At 45.2% G+C, this 17,704-nt stretch overlaps 1 protein-coding gene across 15 annotated transcripts in view; it reads right to left on the reverse strand.

Annotated features, from left to right (window-relative positions):
- GRM7 (glutamate metabotropic receptor 7) overlaps positions 1 to 17,704 on the reverse strand; it is a 271,411-nt gene that overhangs the window by 43,820 nt on the left and 209,887 nt on the right. The window contains exon 9 of one of the 15 annotated variants that reach the window (XM_080605580.1): positions 5,287 to 7,689. The exons of the other annotated variants lie outside the window; for them this stretch is intronic. Coding sequence (XP_080461706.1) covers positions 7,498 to 7,689 — 192 coding nt within the window. The 3' untranslated portion in view covers positions 5,287 to 7,497. Of the gene's footprint in view, positions 1 to 5,286; positions 7,690 to 17,704 lie in introns of those variants that run through there. 15 annotated transcript variants of the gene reach the window in all.

The following is a 17,704-nucleotide window of genomic DNA, read 5'->3' on the forward strand; positions in this document are numbered from 1 at the left end:
ATGTCAATGACAGCTGAGTTTGGGTGTGTTTCAAGCACAGATGCAAGTAGCTCAGACCCCCGTTATCAGTCCTCAGAGCTGCCTAATATCCCTTGCTTGCCATTCGTGTTTGTTATAATAGCTATAAAATAAGTTACACATCACTAAGAGAGAAACACAAAGTGCAACAAAAGTAATAGATATCCCTGACTTCTATTATTAAAATAATGGCTTTTCCCTCTCTCAGTGGCTCAGCACTTAGCTTTTTGGAGCTAGAAATAATTCTTATCTGTCATTTTTTCAGAAGATTACATCATCGGAGAAAGACTTCATTTCATTCTTCACCTTCACCGCTACACTACTAAACTGACTGACATACAATCTTGGCATTTTAGGGTATTCAGCGCCAGACTTCAGCTACTGTTATAAATCATATTTCTCCACACTTATTGCATTTTATTCATTTTATACATGACCAGAGATTAGAGTTCAAATGAAATAGATTTTGCTATCCTTCTTATATTCCAAACGTCACTAGTCTAGAAATCTTTAATTTTACTCACTTCAACTACTGAATAATTCAATGCAAAAGGAAAAAAAAAAACAACCACCGTAGAACATCCAATACTCGGTTTGAAATTTTGAGCAAAATAAAGTGAGGATACTCTGCAGCACGGTATCTCTGCACCTGATGTGAGCAGCTCCAGCTATCATCTTAGCTACACCGATATCCCAGGGCACGTGTGCAACCTGCACAAAGCAGCCACCGCAGGAGTAAGCAGGGACTGCTGCCCAGAGCCAAGTAAATTCACATCCTCGCCCCAAAGTTGGGTATTTGAGATGGTGTGATCATGAACTGATGCTTTTCAGGTAATCTAATTCCTGCAATTACCGAAATTACCAACTTCTATCTTCAGCTTTCAAGAGAATATTTGTGGAAGCGGTAAAAAAGCACTCCATTAGAGAAATGCCGGCAAGCCAGAGCTGCAGAAATGGCCGTGTGAGACCTGAGAACTTCCAGGAACACCCTGGGGAGCCAATATTGCTCGTAATGGTAGAGGCCAGACAGCCTTACCAGAGGTACAATTTGTCTGCACCAAATACTTGTGAAATGAACATGGCACAAAGCTATTTCAAATTTTTTCTTAAATTATTAATGTCTTCTAGAATAGAAATAAACTTAGGTCAAATGACTTCAAGCCAATTCCATTTGTATTAGACGGAGGAGTGAGTACCCAGTGAAAGGTATCGATTATAAACGTGAACAGTAGGCTAATGTGTGTAAACATACAAATGGGCAGGTAGACCAGGAAACTAAAAACATTATGGCCCTCATAAAAATTCATGCATAATAAAACAGTTTTGAAGAGCACTTTCACCTGGACATGCCAAACTTTTTGCAGGTGCAAACTTTCCAGCAGCACAGAAGTACGCATTAATTCAGCAAAACTTCTACCAGCCTCCTCTTCAGCCAAACTGAGCACACAACTTATGGTGTCAGAAAAGTGACTAGTGGTCTTGCATGCCTGTGTGTCAGGGCACACAGCGTGACCTCCCCACAGGTCCTCTGGCCAACAGACCACAGCCGTGCCCCATTCCATGGAGCTAACGGGTTTAGGCTGAACATACCTACCGAGTCGAACGTCCTCTGACATCGTTGCAATAGCTTATCAGGATACAGATGCCAGAAGAATCAAACGTTTCTCTTCCATCCTTTGCATGCAATGCTGCTACGAGGGGCCTGCAGGAGAACGACGAGGTGCGGAGAGCCTCGGTGCAGCGCGAGGAGCCGGCCTCCGAGGACAAGGAGGGCAGTCCGGAGGCAGAGGGAGCTCCTGAAACTCCCTCGAGTTCACAGGTTGGTTCTTTACACTTAGCGTGCCTTTATCTGCACGGGCAATTGCGATACCACGGCGTGTATTATGCAGGTAGGCTCTTTTGTCGAGCTGCAGGTCACAAGTGATGCCGGGCTTGACAACCGCCAGCAGCTCCCGCATTTGCACAAGGTTGTCATGGCAATGCAGTGTCTGCGAGTGCAGCTGATAGCACACTGCTGCTCTGCCCTGGCAGTGCTGGAAAATATTGCCAAAATTATTCATAGCTTGGAAATAAGAGAGGCGCAAACGCCCTAATGGCTTTCCCCCCTACTATATACTGCTCACCATTTTGGGTTTTGCAATTTTCTTTACTTTTATTGGATGGTAAATCAGTCAGCCTTGCATTATGAAGGCAAACAGCCCTTTCATTTCATTCAGTCAGTTCTTCCAAAATAAAATTTATAAACCAAAAGGAATATAGGCACTTTTATAGGTTTATAATCACACACAGTAGCCTAGTAAGCTAATATTGCAAATCCAAAGCAAAACAAAAAAACCCAAGCCCCTTTACAAGAGGGGCTAAGCACTGCCAGGACTGGAGAGGAGCTCTCCCTGTGCAAGTGTTTTCTCCGAGTTTGCTGGGGCTTGAACGGAGCTGGAAAGGACAATGTGCATGCACAGCACCCGTATCAGTCCTGGTCCATGGAGGCTAGGTCTTCCTGAGCTGTCAATTCAGTTTTAACAAGTTAAAAAAAAAAAAAGAAAGAAAGATATTTCAGTCCATGCTATGCTCCTAATGAAAAGCAGGACTCTGCACAGAAGATTCATTTTACAGAGCAGGCTTCATTTTTTTTTCTGTCCTTTCACCTTCAATTTTGTCTTCCCCATTCCAGCCGTATGAATGTTTTATTTATATCCCATCACTTTCACCCAGTTGGAAGGCATTCTCTGAAATAAAATTGCTCTTTTTCTGAGACAGTCCAGTTAATAGATTCCCTTCACATCCACTCTCTTCAGCAACTGAACCTCCTTGATGCACCAACACACCAGCTTACAAAAAAAACCAACAAGCCCCAACCATCGCCCTTCAAACAAAAATCCTCCAGCCCTCCCAGAAGGGCAAGGCTTATTCTCCTCCAGAGCTGGAAGTCCTACCTTTGAGCAACAGTTAGATATTTCTGAACACACAGCTTGGTGATACGCTCTGACTTCTCCAAGACATTACTATGAAGTTACATGCAGTTAAGATTAATGTAACATCCTAACCTCTGAATATTTATCTCAACTTCTTCATCAGGCCTGGTAACATTTTCTGCAGAATTTGATTTCTCATCAACCAAGGATTCTTCTGCATGAGAGCAACTGGCATAACCTCAAACCAATCCCAGAAAAAATACCTTGCTCATCTAACACAAAGAGCTGAACTGTACCAACAGCAGTGCCCTTCCCCATGCTAGTTATGGTCATCTCGGGCTTCCTCCACCACTGTGGTCATAAGCCGAATAAAGTCAGTGGGAATCTTACTCTCAATGTCAGTGAAGTTTGACTGAGGCCTATATTGAGAATATATTCCATATATTGCATATAAATTAAGACCTAATTCTGCTTGGAGACTTTCAGGGGAACTCAAAGTGCAAACGGGTGTCAGCAGAGGGTTGGGGCAGATAGAGGCTAATCTTACTCACCTTATGTTTCTTTAAAGACCTTCAAAGAGTAGAGCACTAGTTATTAAAAATCACTGATAAGTACATACACACAAAGCAAGCCAGCTTTTCACTGACCTTTTAAATTATAATGTAATTATTATTCAAAACAGATGATTTACGTATTGCTTTTGGGACTTAGAACCAAACTTGCTCTTGCTGGGAGTGTCCTATTAACATTATCACAGAGCTGCATACAGAGTGCAAGTGACTATGAAGTCGGGCTCTGGTTTGGGATCTAATGCTTGCATTCAAGAACAAAGAGCATTCTATAACTCTAGCCAATCAGTTACCTTTACTGGGTTCAGATTTATTTATTAGCATGAAAATTATTTTACTTTCTAAACTGTAAATGCAAAGAGTGCTTTAGAGCTGCATAAAAGAATGGCTGGAGTCAGGAGGGGGTTAGCTATGGCAGCAAAGCCTTCCTTCCAGAGCAGCTCTCTTTAGGAATTTCAACCATAGCAAAATAAAGAAAAATAACTCTGCATTTAAAAAGTTTAAATTTTCCTTTTCTCTTAGTTACTTGAGGATACGTCATTACTTGGATGGAGTCTTACTGCTGAAAGGCACCTACAGGCAAAGAGAAACAGCGCAGGTGAGGCTGCTGCGGCAGGCAGCGCGAGGAGCTGCCGTGGCTGCTCTCTGCGGGACAGAAGGCAGCAGGAACTGACGGGCTTCTTGGCGTGGTCCGTTCCCAGGCCTGAAGGAGAACTGCTGCAGCTCTCCTCAAGGACGCAAGCGCCCGTCCTGCAGCGTAAGCCTGGCCAGCAGGACTCGGGCAGAAAATCCCACGGGGAGGCTGAGATGGGTTTGCTCCCACTCCAGCATGGGTTTTATGGGTTTTGGTAGCGCAGTAAGGCTCACCAGCCGCCGCCCCGGCACCCACACACCTCCCGGGGGCATGCGGCATGCCCAGGGCGAAACACGAGGCTGCAAAAGGCTTGTCAAGGGTACAGAAATATTTTGTAATCTCTTGAAACAAATTATTCACATCTTACAGGTGTGCACTGGTAGGTGTTAATTCTATCTATTATTCCTTCAGAGCTGTCCAAGTTTGCATTCAATTAGCTAAATGACTTGAGCCATCCAATTCTTGTTGCTACTAATGGATCACAATTAGAACAAACTGCTGCCATGGCAACTGCTAAATCCAGCCTCCCTCAGACGCTGGGGGAAGCTTGCCTTGTGGTTTATGCAGTCCCTGAGTCTCCACGACATGCAGATGGGCATTTATGGCTATGCTAAACCAGGAAGGGGTAATCCCAGCACACAACGATTTAGGTGTCCGTTTATATGAGATTTCGTTACAGGAGGTCAATCATTTTAGGACCTGCTCAATTCCAGTCATTCCACGATCCCCCACGCTGCCGTACAGTTACGAGACATCCATGCCTGTGATCTCTAATCCAGAGCATCAGGAAAGAGCTCCCTCTCTTAATTATCAAATACTACATTTTTAAAAAAATGATCATTACAGCAATAAACTGGATCTGTCTCATTCGATGCTGCAATGGCAATTTACAGCAACAGCCAAACCATTTTCCAATAGTATCTAACAAGGTGATACTGCAGCCTGTATTGCTGAACAATGGCTCACAATTCCTCGTTACCTGCTCCAAATTAACTCCAAAATTAACTCCGATGCATCATACCTCAGAGGTAACGTTACAAACCGCTATGAATTATTTAGAGCTCCTTATCAGCAGTTTCATTCAAGGTGCTTACACAGAAGGCAATCCAGAATACTAAGGGGTAAGAAAAACATGTGTTTTGAGCCAAATCAGCTCCCATGTTTAACTAATCCACGGCCTGACAAAAGTTAATGACCCACAGACCCTGCTGTGTATCCATAACTTATTAAATATATTTTTGACTGGATAAAAATAATCTATTTATTGCTGTATTCACGGCTGCACAGCATACCCGCCTTTATACTTAACTGAGATTTATTTACTGTCTGCTATCCCTTATTATGTATCAAGAAACAAATGTTGAGTATCTAGTAGTTCCCTTATCTCTGCATGAGAAGCCACAAGGAAGCTTGTAAATACAAGGCTGAATTTGTGAGAAACTATCCCTTCTGTCAGCGAATGCAAGCCCGTGGCCTCAAGGGAGAAAAAGCATCCGGAGGAGGAATTTTTCGGTGTGTATGATTGCAATCAAATCAGGCCGGCCCGGCTCCCAGAGGGAAGTTTACTTTAGTAAAGGCTGTCCTCCGCCTTTCTCCTTCCTGAGCCCCGCGACGCAGCGCCCGTGCGTCCAGAAGACGCGTTCATTTTTTCCCAAACGAGCTCTTGCTCGGCTCCAAGCCAGAGCCGCCCGCTGCCTGCACGGCCGGCGCGCGGCCAGGGCCCGATCCTGCGCGCAGGAGGCAGCCGGCGGCGCCCAGGGACAGGGCCGCCGTGACGGACTGGGCATCGGAGGGACTGACTTCATCCCTGCCTCAGTCACGGGCAGATTCACTCTGCAGTCCGTAAAATAAGCTAAAACAACGCCGATTCTGAAGTTCTGGAGAGTCGAAACACTTGATCTTTGCACTTGGACTTGCCCCAGTGCCCCAGTTACGGCACCAGAACAAACCTTACCCACTGCCTGGCACCGGCCTTGAGGACGCGCTCTGTGCTGCGATCATGCTTTAAGCACTGACCACCCTGCCCGTACTAATTGATTTTCCTGGTACCATCACCTGATGCAGCCTAGCTTTAAGCTGTTATACGCATTTTACTTTTCAGTTTATTGCTGAATTATTGTTTCTAGTTAAGTTTGTTAGCAGAATTTGCTCCACTATTAAAAAAAATCTATCTTGCCTTCAAATTTAATTTAACTATCTCCATTAAAGATTACAAGTTGCTCAGATATTGAAAATATAAATCACGGAGAATCAGAGGAAGATGATAGCGTATTGCTCATCTTGTTTCTTGTCTTCCTGCTCCCTTTACATTTTTTTTAACTAAATTTCCCTCTAAGCATAATCCAATGAAGACCTTGTGAACACTTGAGATATTAAATTTACCGCACATACATTATTTTTTAGTTGCTACAAACACAAAACGGACATTACTTTACCAGTGGGACTACATGACTCAGGGGCATGGGAAGGGTGAAACTTTGGGTTTCCCGACTCTGGCAGAATGCAGCTGATGTCTGAATGGATCACATTTAATGGGCAATTAGCAGCATTAGAAAGATGGTTAGGGTCAAGTGAGTAACATCTTCTTTGCAAATACGAGTTTCACCTTATTCCCCCACCCTGGGTTTTGCCACCACAGACATGTCAGCCATTTAAAGGCCAAATGCCAACACAGATTGAATAATTTTATGGTAAAGTGCCTGACATCATTAACTGAAAAGTGCTAAAACTGAAAAATCCTTCATAAAACCTTGACAATTAAAGAGGTCAAGAAGGGTCTCCTGCGCTGCTGCAGCCAACCCTATCAACACAGATCTGTCTGGGAAACCTCTGCCGGAAGAGAGGCCTTGTCTCAAAAATAATGTTTTAGAGCAGCAGCGCTCGCTGGGTAAGTCTCCTGGTGCTGACTGCCCCGTTCCTACCTCCTCTGTTCAGTTAGGGAAGGAAAACACAGAGATCATCCGTCATCGATGCTGGCAGGATACAAAGATGGGCACGTCGGCAGCAGCAAAGACAGTTTGAGGTGCAGACGCTGTCAGAGCACCGGCACGCAGAAGGGAGAGGGGTGAGGGCTCCTGTTGCTGCTCCCTACCCGGGGACAGGGCCGGGCGCCCCGGCAGCCGCTGGGAGCTGCAGCCCTGCTCCGTACCGCGGCCCCACCTCGGGAGGTTCTTCCCCAGCGACCCCTTCTGCGACACGGAAAAACCAGCAGAAATACTTTTTCTCATCTCTCTTCCCCTAGGTTCCCTTTTCTCTTCCAATTTGTCTCCTAGCCCATGCATCAGAAGCAGCTCCTCTTGCGTATGCTCGCAGGCATCTCTCTTTTGGCAGTCGCAGGCTAACCTCCTTCTCTTTGAGAGGCTTGTCATTTGTCATACGGCATCGACCCTCTGACGCTGGTTCTCAGCCACTTTCTTCTGTACAAACAGCACAACAGGCTCCTGAAGCCACCTGCCAAGCCGGGGCTCTGCTCCTTTCCAGCCCCGGTGCTCCCGTGTCCGGGCTCGGCACCAGCCTGCAGCAGCCGTGGGGCAGGAAGGAGCCTCGCTGGCTTTGTCTGTGATGAATGTGAACACATTAACGAAAAAAAAAAAAAAATTGTTTCAAAATGCAGGATTATAAACATCCTCCAAATCCCTTTTGACGGGGTACACTTGGGACACAGAATTTCTGCTCAGTCTACAAGGACTCCTTGTTTCTTTTTTAACCTTCTAAGTTTATGCCTCAAAGACAAAATACAAGGCAATTGCTTTGACCGAGTACCATAATTTCTATTTTTATTATTATTACATGCCTGCTTAAACCATTTAAAACAACAAATAAATCCTCCAGGTCAATATTTTTGCAAGCATTTCTTACATATAGTGAAACCTATTTTTTGCCTTGCATTAAAGTGGCCTTGCTAGACTGAAAATGCACTTTCAGGAATAGCTGTTTGCTTCCTCCCTGCAAATCCAGCTATATTTAGCTCACGGGTATGCACAGAGGACCTGACATTTTTGTGTTAGAGGATTCTGTGCAGAACAAACTGCAAGAACCTTCGTGATCAGCGGAGGTTTTGCTGGGCAGTGGAGGGGAATCTCCTCACCTGTCCCCACAAGAGTCCCCACTACTTGGGACTGAGCTAATTTTTACTGATTTTGCCAAAAAGTAAGTTCAGTCTTACTCTCTTGGGTAAAATCCCAGCTGACTTCCTAGCTCCAAAGCGGCATGCTCTCTCTCCTTTCCCCACTGGTTCGGAGCAGGGTGATGCAGTTTGCTGCCCACAGGATGCCCGTGCTGCTCACCCCGCAGGTCTGCTCAGAGCTCATCCGTGGCAAACCCACCTTGTCTGGCTCCCTGCACACCTGGCCTAGCCGCTGGGCTTTCTGCTTCCATTTTGTTTTGTTTATTCCAAAACGAACAGAAGAAAAACATCGCTCTGAATGTGTCGCCCAAGTGAGGGCATTAAGCGACGCTCCTGCGCCTGGCCGACAAGGGTCCTTGATTGAGCACCCTTGCACACGTTGCTTTCATAACCCATTCACACGCAATGACAAAAGTACTTAAGGACCCATTCTTGCTGCTGAAATGGTTTGATCAAATGAAACCCTGACTCCTGCATACAAGTTCGGCAAGAAAATTGAGAAACATCTGCATAACTTACGTCGTATTGAATAAGCCCTTCATGGTTTTCTTTTTGTTCCTGGATGAGCCTGGAATCAGCAGCCATTATTTCTTACTCAAAATAACATTATTATGTTTCTACAATACCCGTGGGGTTCAGAAACTGGTTATGATCTGCTCTCACAAAGCGATACTTTAGTTCCTAGCATTTGGCTTAGAATGTCAGACATGATCTACAGGATTTTTCTGAAAAGATGATTAACTCTTGTTCAAACAAAGGAGCATTAATGGGAACTGAGGTTTTCTACAGCAAAATTGAAGCCGCACTACACGCAGCACGGACCTAACAAAGCACATCATTCTCTGGTCAACTGGTGTGGAAAAATCCCACAGAGTTTAGGAAGGGAAATGACCTATCAACACAGTCCAAAATCAGCCCACCTGATACCCTGAAACAGGACGCTCCCCAAAAATGCGTATGGGGGGAGGATTAGGGCTGTAGGAATACACCCATACCTCAGCGAAACCACAGTATTTATGCCATGTGCTTTTCTCAAGCCTCGCATGCTCAGGACATTCAAAATAAACATTTAGATACGTTAACACAAATTGAAAGTATATGTAACCATACCAAAGTAAACTTCTTCTCCCCTGTCCTGAGCAAAAGGGACAGTTTCATGATTACTTTCTTGTAATCCAACTTTGAAGAGCTGTTTTCTAACTGTACAGGTGCCCCTCATTCATAAATGCAGCTGCCCTGAGGCACAGCCACTGCCGACACTGTTCCTGCTATTCACAAGGAAGGGTCTTGCAGGACTGCACGGCCGCTAGCACCGACATACAGCGAGCTGGGAGAACCCACTAACGCCAAAGAGCAGTTGCATGGTCGATGCAACAGCTCTGCAGAAGAAATTATGTTGTCAGTTCAAGTAAGTTTGACATCGCAGAGATATCAAAACGCAAGCAAAGAGAAAAGTTTCGTCAACAAGGTAATTGCTCGGCTGGACTCAATGGAGCTGCAATTACTCCTCGCTGAGGTGTTGTCAGTTTGCACTGCAGATAGAAACTGTTGTGTAACACAGACATGGGCATATGCAGAGATTGCTTTTCATATGTAAAGCTCTCCTGGCGGTTCTACATTTTCTCAAAAAAAAAAAAAAAGTACATGTCAATGCTATGCATTAAACACCCACATGCTTTTCCCTTTCACAATTACACTGCTTTTTAGCCAGAGGCAGTTATATACGCACTAGAAGTCACTGAGCAAAGAGATACCCTTTTCCTACACTTTCCCTGGCATGTTTTTGAAATAAATCCAGTGCTCGCACACGCCCAGCTCCGAGCAATGCCCGCCTGGCGAGCAGCAGAGGTGGCAGCACGGCACGGGCAGCCCCTGCAGGGAGCGCGGCGCTCTGCTGCCCGCGGGGACACGGAGGGGACCGTCACCGGGCCTCGTGGGAGCTGACTGGCGAGAGCTTACGGCTCCTGGCCAGTGGCACAAAGGCGAAATAGAGGAGGAGGAGCCGGTTTTGACGCCACACTTCAATAACCTGGCAAAGCAGTTTGGCGGCTCCAAGCTACGCCCGTGGTGTGGAAAAATGGCTCTCCCGAACACGAGTGAAAAATGATTCATTTACGGCTTTGCCCCAGAACCTCCCCTTCAAGGCAGCACCTGCAGCAGCATGCCCTGCTGTGACCCGTTCTCTTGGACCTTCAAGGGAGGGAGCTTCCATCCCTGTGGATTTGGACTCCAGCGGTCTGAAGAGACCACCAGACACAGCAGCCCCGCGGCGCTGTGCCCCTGCTCTGTGGCAGAATGGGGCAGTGCTGGCTGCCCGGGGTGTGGGTCAGGACATTTTCTTCCCCGCCAAAACACACGGTCCTTTCTGGCTTCCGTTTATTTTCCGTCTTCCAGATCAGATTTTTCCTCTGTCCTCACCACCGAGGGGAATGAAGAGGCTCGAATCATCACAGCGAAGAGATCCCTCGCTTTCTACACCAGACTTCAAAGCGGCATGCTTGCAGGCTTCAAAGAGTCCCTCGGTGACTGCAGAACCACCGCAGGGCTGCTAATTCAAGTAATTTCTGCTTAAATGAATACATCTCTGTTATGAGACAGCCACACACAAATTTAAATGCAGTATTATTACTCCATTATGAAGATACCTGTTTCAATAATTGAAATTTTCACAAAATGAATTGATCGTTAATTATCTTTTAGCATTCACCTATATATTGCTGTAAGGCTATTACTGTATAAGCACGAGCACAATGAGTGCACCGCTTATACCTGACTAACGGTTGGTGGCATCCCTTCATTGCAAACGTACACCCTCCTCCTTAGGTAATTATGTGGAACATGATTGTGGCCTTGGGCTCTGCCTGCTCAGTGTTTTCAATTAGATTTTACTACAAAAGTACATATTAACATTAAAGGAGCATTACAATGCAGCAAATGTGATAAAACAGATCAATGTTAGATGTACCTTATGCTTCTGTTGTTTCAAGAATCATAATTGCCATTAATTTATGGTCTTCTGAGAAGGATCTAATTGCTCTAATCATCTCTTATTTCACTCAGAGTGCGCACTTTTTCTGTAACCTAGCTTTAAACACCTGCCTTGAAAACACAGGCAACAGAGCTGCAGTTTCACCGATCCTGCAGCCTTTTATTGCCTTGGCTGAACTTCAGAGGTGCTAAACGCAGCCAGACGCTCGGGTGGGAGACCTCCAAGGCAGGTGTTGGAGGGGTAGGCAGGAATGCCTCTTCTGAGAGAGTGCACACTTGGGAATACGATGCAGCAACACGAGTACACGTACACTTCTGGATACATTTATCAACAAAATCTCTTCATTCTTCCAGTTATTAAAGGCTCCTCTTTGAAGAGTACAGGTGTCAAGTCCCACATCTCGGGCAAACCCTAGGTGTCTGCCCAGCTTGAATTCCCCGAGCTCCCTCCCTTGACGATGCTGCCATTCACGTGGTTAATACAGCCCTGGGGGACACTCCGTGTGCCCCAGCGATGAACACAGTTTGAGAGCACACAGAGTTAGACACGACTGCCTGCCCTAAACGGTATTTCTGAGTGCTGCTGGAATTGCTGCGTAACAGCTGATACAATGCTTCCGACTTGTAGTTTATAAATCCATCTGCTCAATGCTTTAGGTTTCTTCTCTGTGCAAGGAACTGTTATTACTGTTATTATTGTATTCTTTTATGAAACATTAAAATCTTTGCGTGGCTGAGCATTATACAAATTAGCGGTGGATAAAAATCCAGAATCATTATAAAGCTCTGGAAAGAAGTGAAAATTAAAGCTTTTAAAACACATTTAAATATACATATTTAAGAGATATTTTCCCACCAGTCATTGTTTTCTAACCAATATAGACATGCAGTTACCAGAAATTTCATAGCAACGTGTATTAACATACCCTTGCAGCCTCACTTCAGAGTGTCAAAACTTCAGGAAATATTTAACGCTTGACGCAAGCGAGTCAAAGTGGTTTTGCAATACCCATTGTCAAATCCAGCTTAAAAAAATGCAGCTCCACCAGGGTAAACGACCTGGCACGGGGGGTTTTCAGAGCCAGGTCTGTCTCCTACATGATGGCTCCCTGATTTTTGTGTTGCTGTCTGCAAGGGCCCCGCTGCTCCTCAGGGAGCCCAGCGAGGGGCTCGGGGCAGCCCCCCTATGGCACGGGACGCGGCACAACGCGGCGGGGCACGGGCACCCACACAAAGGCAGAATCCAACCACGCTTTTCACTTCACGCATGCAAGTCTCCTGCGACAAGAGGAAAGGCACACTTGAAGCTTGAGAGCAGCCAGTAAAATTACAAAGTGGCTCGTCTTTTCTACAGACGTTGCCTCAGGGATATCCTGCACAGCCACAGAGCAAAATAGCTTCACGTTTCCTTAAAAATACGACCGCCACCCAGACGTCAATCCGCGCTCCTTCACGTAGCCCCTCGTGGACCCAAGAGCTCAGCCCCCCTCTGCCAAGGGATCACACACATCATCCACGGCACAGGCACAGCCCAGTGCGCCCGGAGCCCATCTCCCGTCCCTCTCGCACCCGTCCAGCAACTGAGCCGATCTAAGCTCTGGTTCGGCTTCCTCCTGGTGAGCCCTAAGCCATTTCCTGGAAGTTCAAAGAGAAGTGACAAATGAGCGCACTTCTCTCCTCTGTACCGAAGGTCATCTTTTTATTTTTATTTACTTACTTCTTTGCAGCAACCTAACAGGCAGCATGCGACGTGGGCAGGTATTCCTGATGAGGCTGAAGCAATCAGTAACACTGAAACAACCCCGACAGTCCCATTCTATTTTTCACGAGCTGCACTCTCCCCTAGGGGTTCTTCATAGCAGCTGCTAAAAGCCAGGAGCCAGCTGCATGCTGCGGGGCCAGAAGTGCCTGTTGGTTTGGGGAAGAAACCCACCAAAACAGTGGTGAGAGAGAAACAAGTGGGTTGCAAAAGATCAACGACTCCAGAACTCAAAATTCCTGCAGCACTTACTATTTCAAGAATTATTTTTTTTCAGGGTTAAATCATCAATTGCATGAAATTGGTTCTAGAAAATTTAACTTTTGAAATTCTGGAGTTACCTACAGGTAATCACAACCTTTTTATCACATATTTCCTATAGTGGTCTTATTCCTGATAAAAATACTTCGTAAAGCTGCTGGTGGGGTCAGGCTTGGCTCAGGACAGCTCCAAGTGTCAGATCACGACAGTCCGTGGTTTTCTCAGATTTAATCTTGAGGCTGGGTAAAATTAAGAACTTAGTAACTTAACGTGCAGATCCCTAACAGCTGCTGAAAGCAGTACAGCTATAGGTGAACTCAAATGCAGAACAGTGAGAAAAATTAATATTTGTGGTTAGAAAGTTTTCAGCAGCTACTATTACTAGAGCCAGCCTTCAGTTCTGTTTTGAAGTGCAGGGGCATTATAAAGAGTAAATTGTTAGCATTATTTAAAGCTATTCATTTAAAAGGATTTTAAATCACAATTCTTTAAAAGAAAGCTACATCTCTTGATTCTCCTTCCATGTGCCCCAAAATATGGTAGATTCAAAGTCACATTTTGTATGAGCCTCAGACCTTGCTTTCCTCAACCGCCCGACAGTATAAAACTCCAGCAGATGCATTAAAATCCTCGTAACTCCAAAATCCACATATGTATAGTTGCTATAGCAACTGTCATCTCAAGCCTTCCCAGGGGAGAAAATAAATGTGCGTCCTACCTGGTTAATCGGTATTTGTATTACAGAGAATTGGAGGGTAACTTAGTTTTGCCAAAAAATAGAACGGGTACTGAAGTGCTACTGTGTAAATGTGATATTATTTAATCTGAATAAGAATCCACTTTGCATGCGCCTTGAAATTATAGTATTTATGTAACATTCAACACAATAAGTAAAAATGCTGCAGCCAAATATACCTGACTTACCCTGCTTGTTGATTTGAATAAAAAGGAACATTAAAAAATAGAGAAACCTGAGGGAGGATGGAAGAGTCGATGGAATTAAAGACTACAGAAATCAAAGTGGCTGTATTACAGTTGAAAAATAAAAAAAAAACCACCAAGCCAAAGGTTAATGTGATCTGGATACAAAAAGAAGTTGATGGAAAGGGAAGAATGTATGGTCAATGGTTCCCCATTTCTCTTCATTTCAGGATGAATAAAACTCCCAAGCTGGAAGACCATGCTGGCTGACAAACCATCATCACTCACTCAGACTCATGATTATAACTTTTTTTGCTTCAAAAAAGTCTTCAAAATACTTCAAGAAGAAATCCCATTTGTAGCGTATATCCAGGAGCATGTTGACAGTTATTACTGGGTTGTAGACGTATCCAGAAATTTATTATTTTAATCTTAGCAATTACTAAATAAAAGTAATCACAGCTACTAAGCAATAAAATCTCTGAGAGACATAAAAACATAATGATGACATATCCCTCATATTAGTTCAATGACATAATTTGAGAAAATAAGATCTTGGGGGAATATTCACCGTACACAACTACATCTGCACGTGGTTAGAGCGCAGATACGGACTTCAAACCTGTGGAGACAATGATTTCTTGTAATCTAACCGTTCCAGAGCCGGCAAGTTTCCAAAGAGAACTTCTCCTTCACAACACGACGAGCGCACTCAGAGGAAGCCATATAGCTGTACATACTGATAAGTTATGCAGTCATTCCGAGTAAAATGCCAAACGCAGCATTGTATTTTGGGCGAGCTAAGTACCCGAGTGGATTCTGCCATGTCTGACACATAAAGCAGATTGATATTCAGGTTTGCCATTAAGGGGATCTAATTTTTCAGTATTACATCCTAGGGATTCAGGAAATTTAATTTAAGCTACAGTATATATACATGGCAATACTGAATTACCACAGGTTAAGAAAATGGCTCGTGATCTCCCAGACGGTCACAATCTGAGCTGAACGTTGTGAGAGAAAAGGGAGAACAAAGTGGCAAGAAAACCCCCAAACCCCAACCAAGGCTATTTAACACAAACCTCAGTCAGTTCCTCCTGCCCTATTGAACTCCTCACAGCACCAACTACATTACGCTACTAGAACAAAAAGGTAAGCACAAGTGTTGAAACGTATCGTTTTCTTAACAATAAATTGACTTTTATGTACAGAAAAACAAACACGTATTTTAAGAACACTGCCTTTCGCATTGATTTAACTGCAGATGCCTTTTCTCCTTCACTGTATTTTTCTTTGTTTTTGCCATGAAAGTATTGCCTCTGGTAATCCTCACCACGTAAGTTTTAAAAATATTTACATTAAGAGAGAGCAATAATAATAAAAAAGCAAACCATCGCTGCCACCTGTGAATTTCCAAGACGCATCAGAGCGCATTGCGTGCTCTGTCACGCTGTTGCTCTTTTACGACACTACCTGTGAAAAATCTGAAAATAATCCAAAGAAATAACGGGAAATGAAGTAACTGTGAGACCCCGCGGATCTCCGGGGCAGGGGGGCAGATCAGGAAGAAACGATGGGGTGACAGACGACGAACCCAACCGCCGGCTGCAGGGGCTGGGTCAGTGCCAGGGCAGCGGGGCAGGGGGAGAAGCTCCGCGGAGGGCTCGCTCCACACCACTTGCATCCTTCCCATCTTTTCACTTCCGTGCTCTAAAATTTTGACTCAATTTGGCTTATTGATTCAGCTGTGCTTCGCCTGACCTTACCGAGCAATCTGTGCTCTTTTCAAGTGCCACTTTGTATTGACTCTGCCGAGGAGCTATGACTCCTGTAATTGGTTTAACAGCTCTTTGAGGCCACTTTGTTTCTGATAAGATACCCACACATCCACTGAGAATTTAAAATAGTTTCGTTGTCAAAAACAATTACGGTAGGAGTGCAAAAGCAGCATTTTAGTGGCACAGACCCTCTCCAGAGGTACGGGGTAAGAAGGCCGGCCACAAGAGGCACAAGGATGGATGACCGTCGTCCCCTGTCCCCGGCCTCTGAACTCCCAGGGCATCAGAGGAGATGGGTTTGGCCATTAGGAGCTGTCTGAGTGCAACGGAAGGGACCCTTGTTCTCTGCAGGGGCCGGCTGCCTCCACGGGCTGTGGCTTTTACCCGATCTCAAGGAAGGATGTTTCTGAGCGCAGACGTGACTTGGTTCCCGCATCCTGATCCTCAAACAAAGGCTACAGCAGCGTTTTAGAACATATACCAATAGGAAAGCACAGCAAAACCAACCCAACCCAAAACACAACCCCCAAAATACAGACAGCAAGAGATGGGCAGGTCGGAAGCGCTGCTATAAGGACACTGCATCACAGCCACAGCAAGGCGAGGAGCGGCGCCGCTTCCTAAGGGCCACCAAAACAGCACCCACTGGGCAGCCGCAGGCTGCACGACCCAACAGCCTAAAATTGTACCTGCCCTGATGTTTTCTGAAGGCCTTAAGAGCAGACAAAGGAATTGTCTGAGCAAATGCAAGCTGGGAAAATGACAGGACTTTGCTTTTTCCATGCGCAGCCTCTCCCATACATCCTGAAGGTTTCACCTCCACCCCAGAGCACAGGACGGTACCTGGCCTGCCTCAAGCCCACGCCGCCTCCCTCTGCTCTGCTGCTGAAGCTGCTGCTGGGATTATTTGCCTTTGATGAACTACTTGCAGCATGCTTCAGTCTTTTCTTTTCTTTTTTTTTTTCTGGTTATTTTCTACACTGAACAAGAGAGGTATATTTAATATGCTTTCTACCAAACAACATTATGCTTGTATTTATTGATAAAATAAAGTAAATCCATACAATGAAAATCACGGCATTATATATAACACCATTTCTCAGCTTAAAAGATTGCGTTGCATGAGATTTTCAGCAGGTGCAATTTCCATTTCAGAAAAGACTTGCGTGGCTAAGCTTATACACAATATTTTCCGGAGAAAATATCTGACAGGAAATCACTAGCAATCACAAAAAAGTACAATGCCTCCTCCCCACACTCCCCACTTAAAAAAAAGAAAGAAAAAAAAGAGGGAGACGTAGAAAAGAAAGGCAAGAAGCAAAGCCACTGTAGCCTACTCCCTGTGTAGGCACAAAGGTCCTTCTGGATGGGGAAGAATTCCCAGCCGAAGGTACAGCCCCGAGATCTGGCACCTCTTACCGGTCAGAGGCGCTACAGCCACCGTCTGCAGATGCCGGTGGGCTGGGGGACCCCCACATGCGTCCCCCGGCTGCTCGACACGCACAGACCCGAAGGGCTGCTTGCTGTGCCTACCGTCATCTCTGGCACACGGTGTGAGATCCAGCTAATAACTGTCTCTCTCGCTGTCCTGCACGAATTTGTGCAAGAATCTCCTGCTTTCAAAGCAGTGCAGGTTAATTCAGCTCTGCGACTACACGGAAAACCAAACGTTTCACTGCTAAGTGATTTTCAGCGGTGGCAGCAGTCTTTGAAATTATTCGGGTCTTTCTATCACCTG

The sequence above is a fragment of the Anser brachyrhynchus genome (genome assembly GCF_964034855.1).
Source record: "Anser brachyrhynchus genome assembly, chromosome: 10".
Lineage (NCBI taxonomy): Eukaryota > Metazoa > Chordata > Aves > Anseriformes > Anatidae > Anser > Anser brachyrhynchus.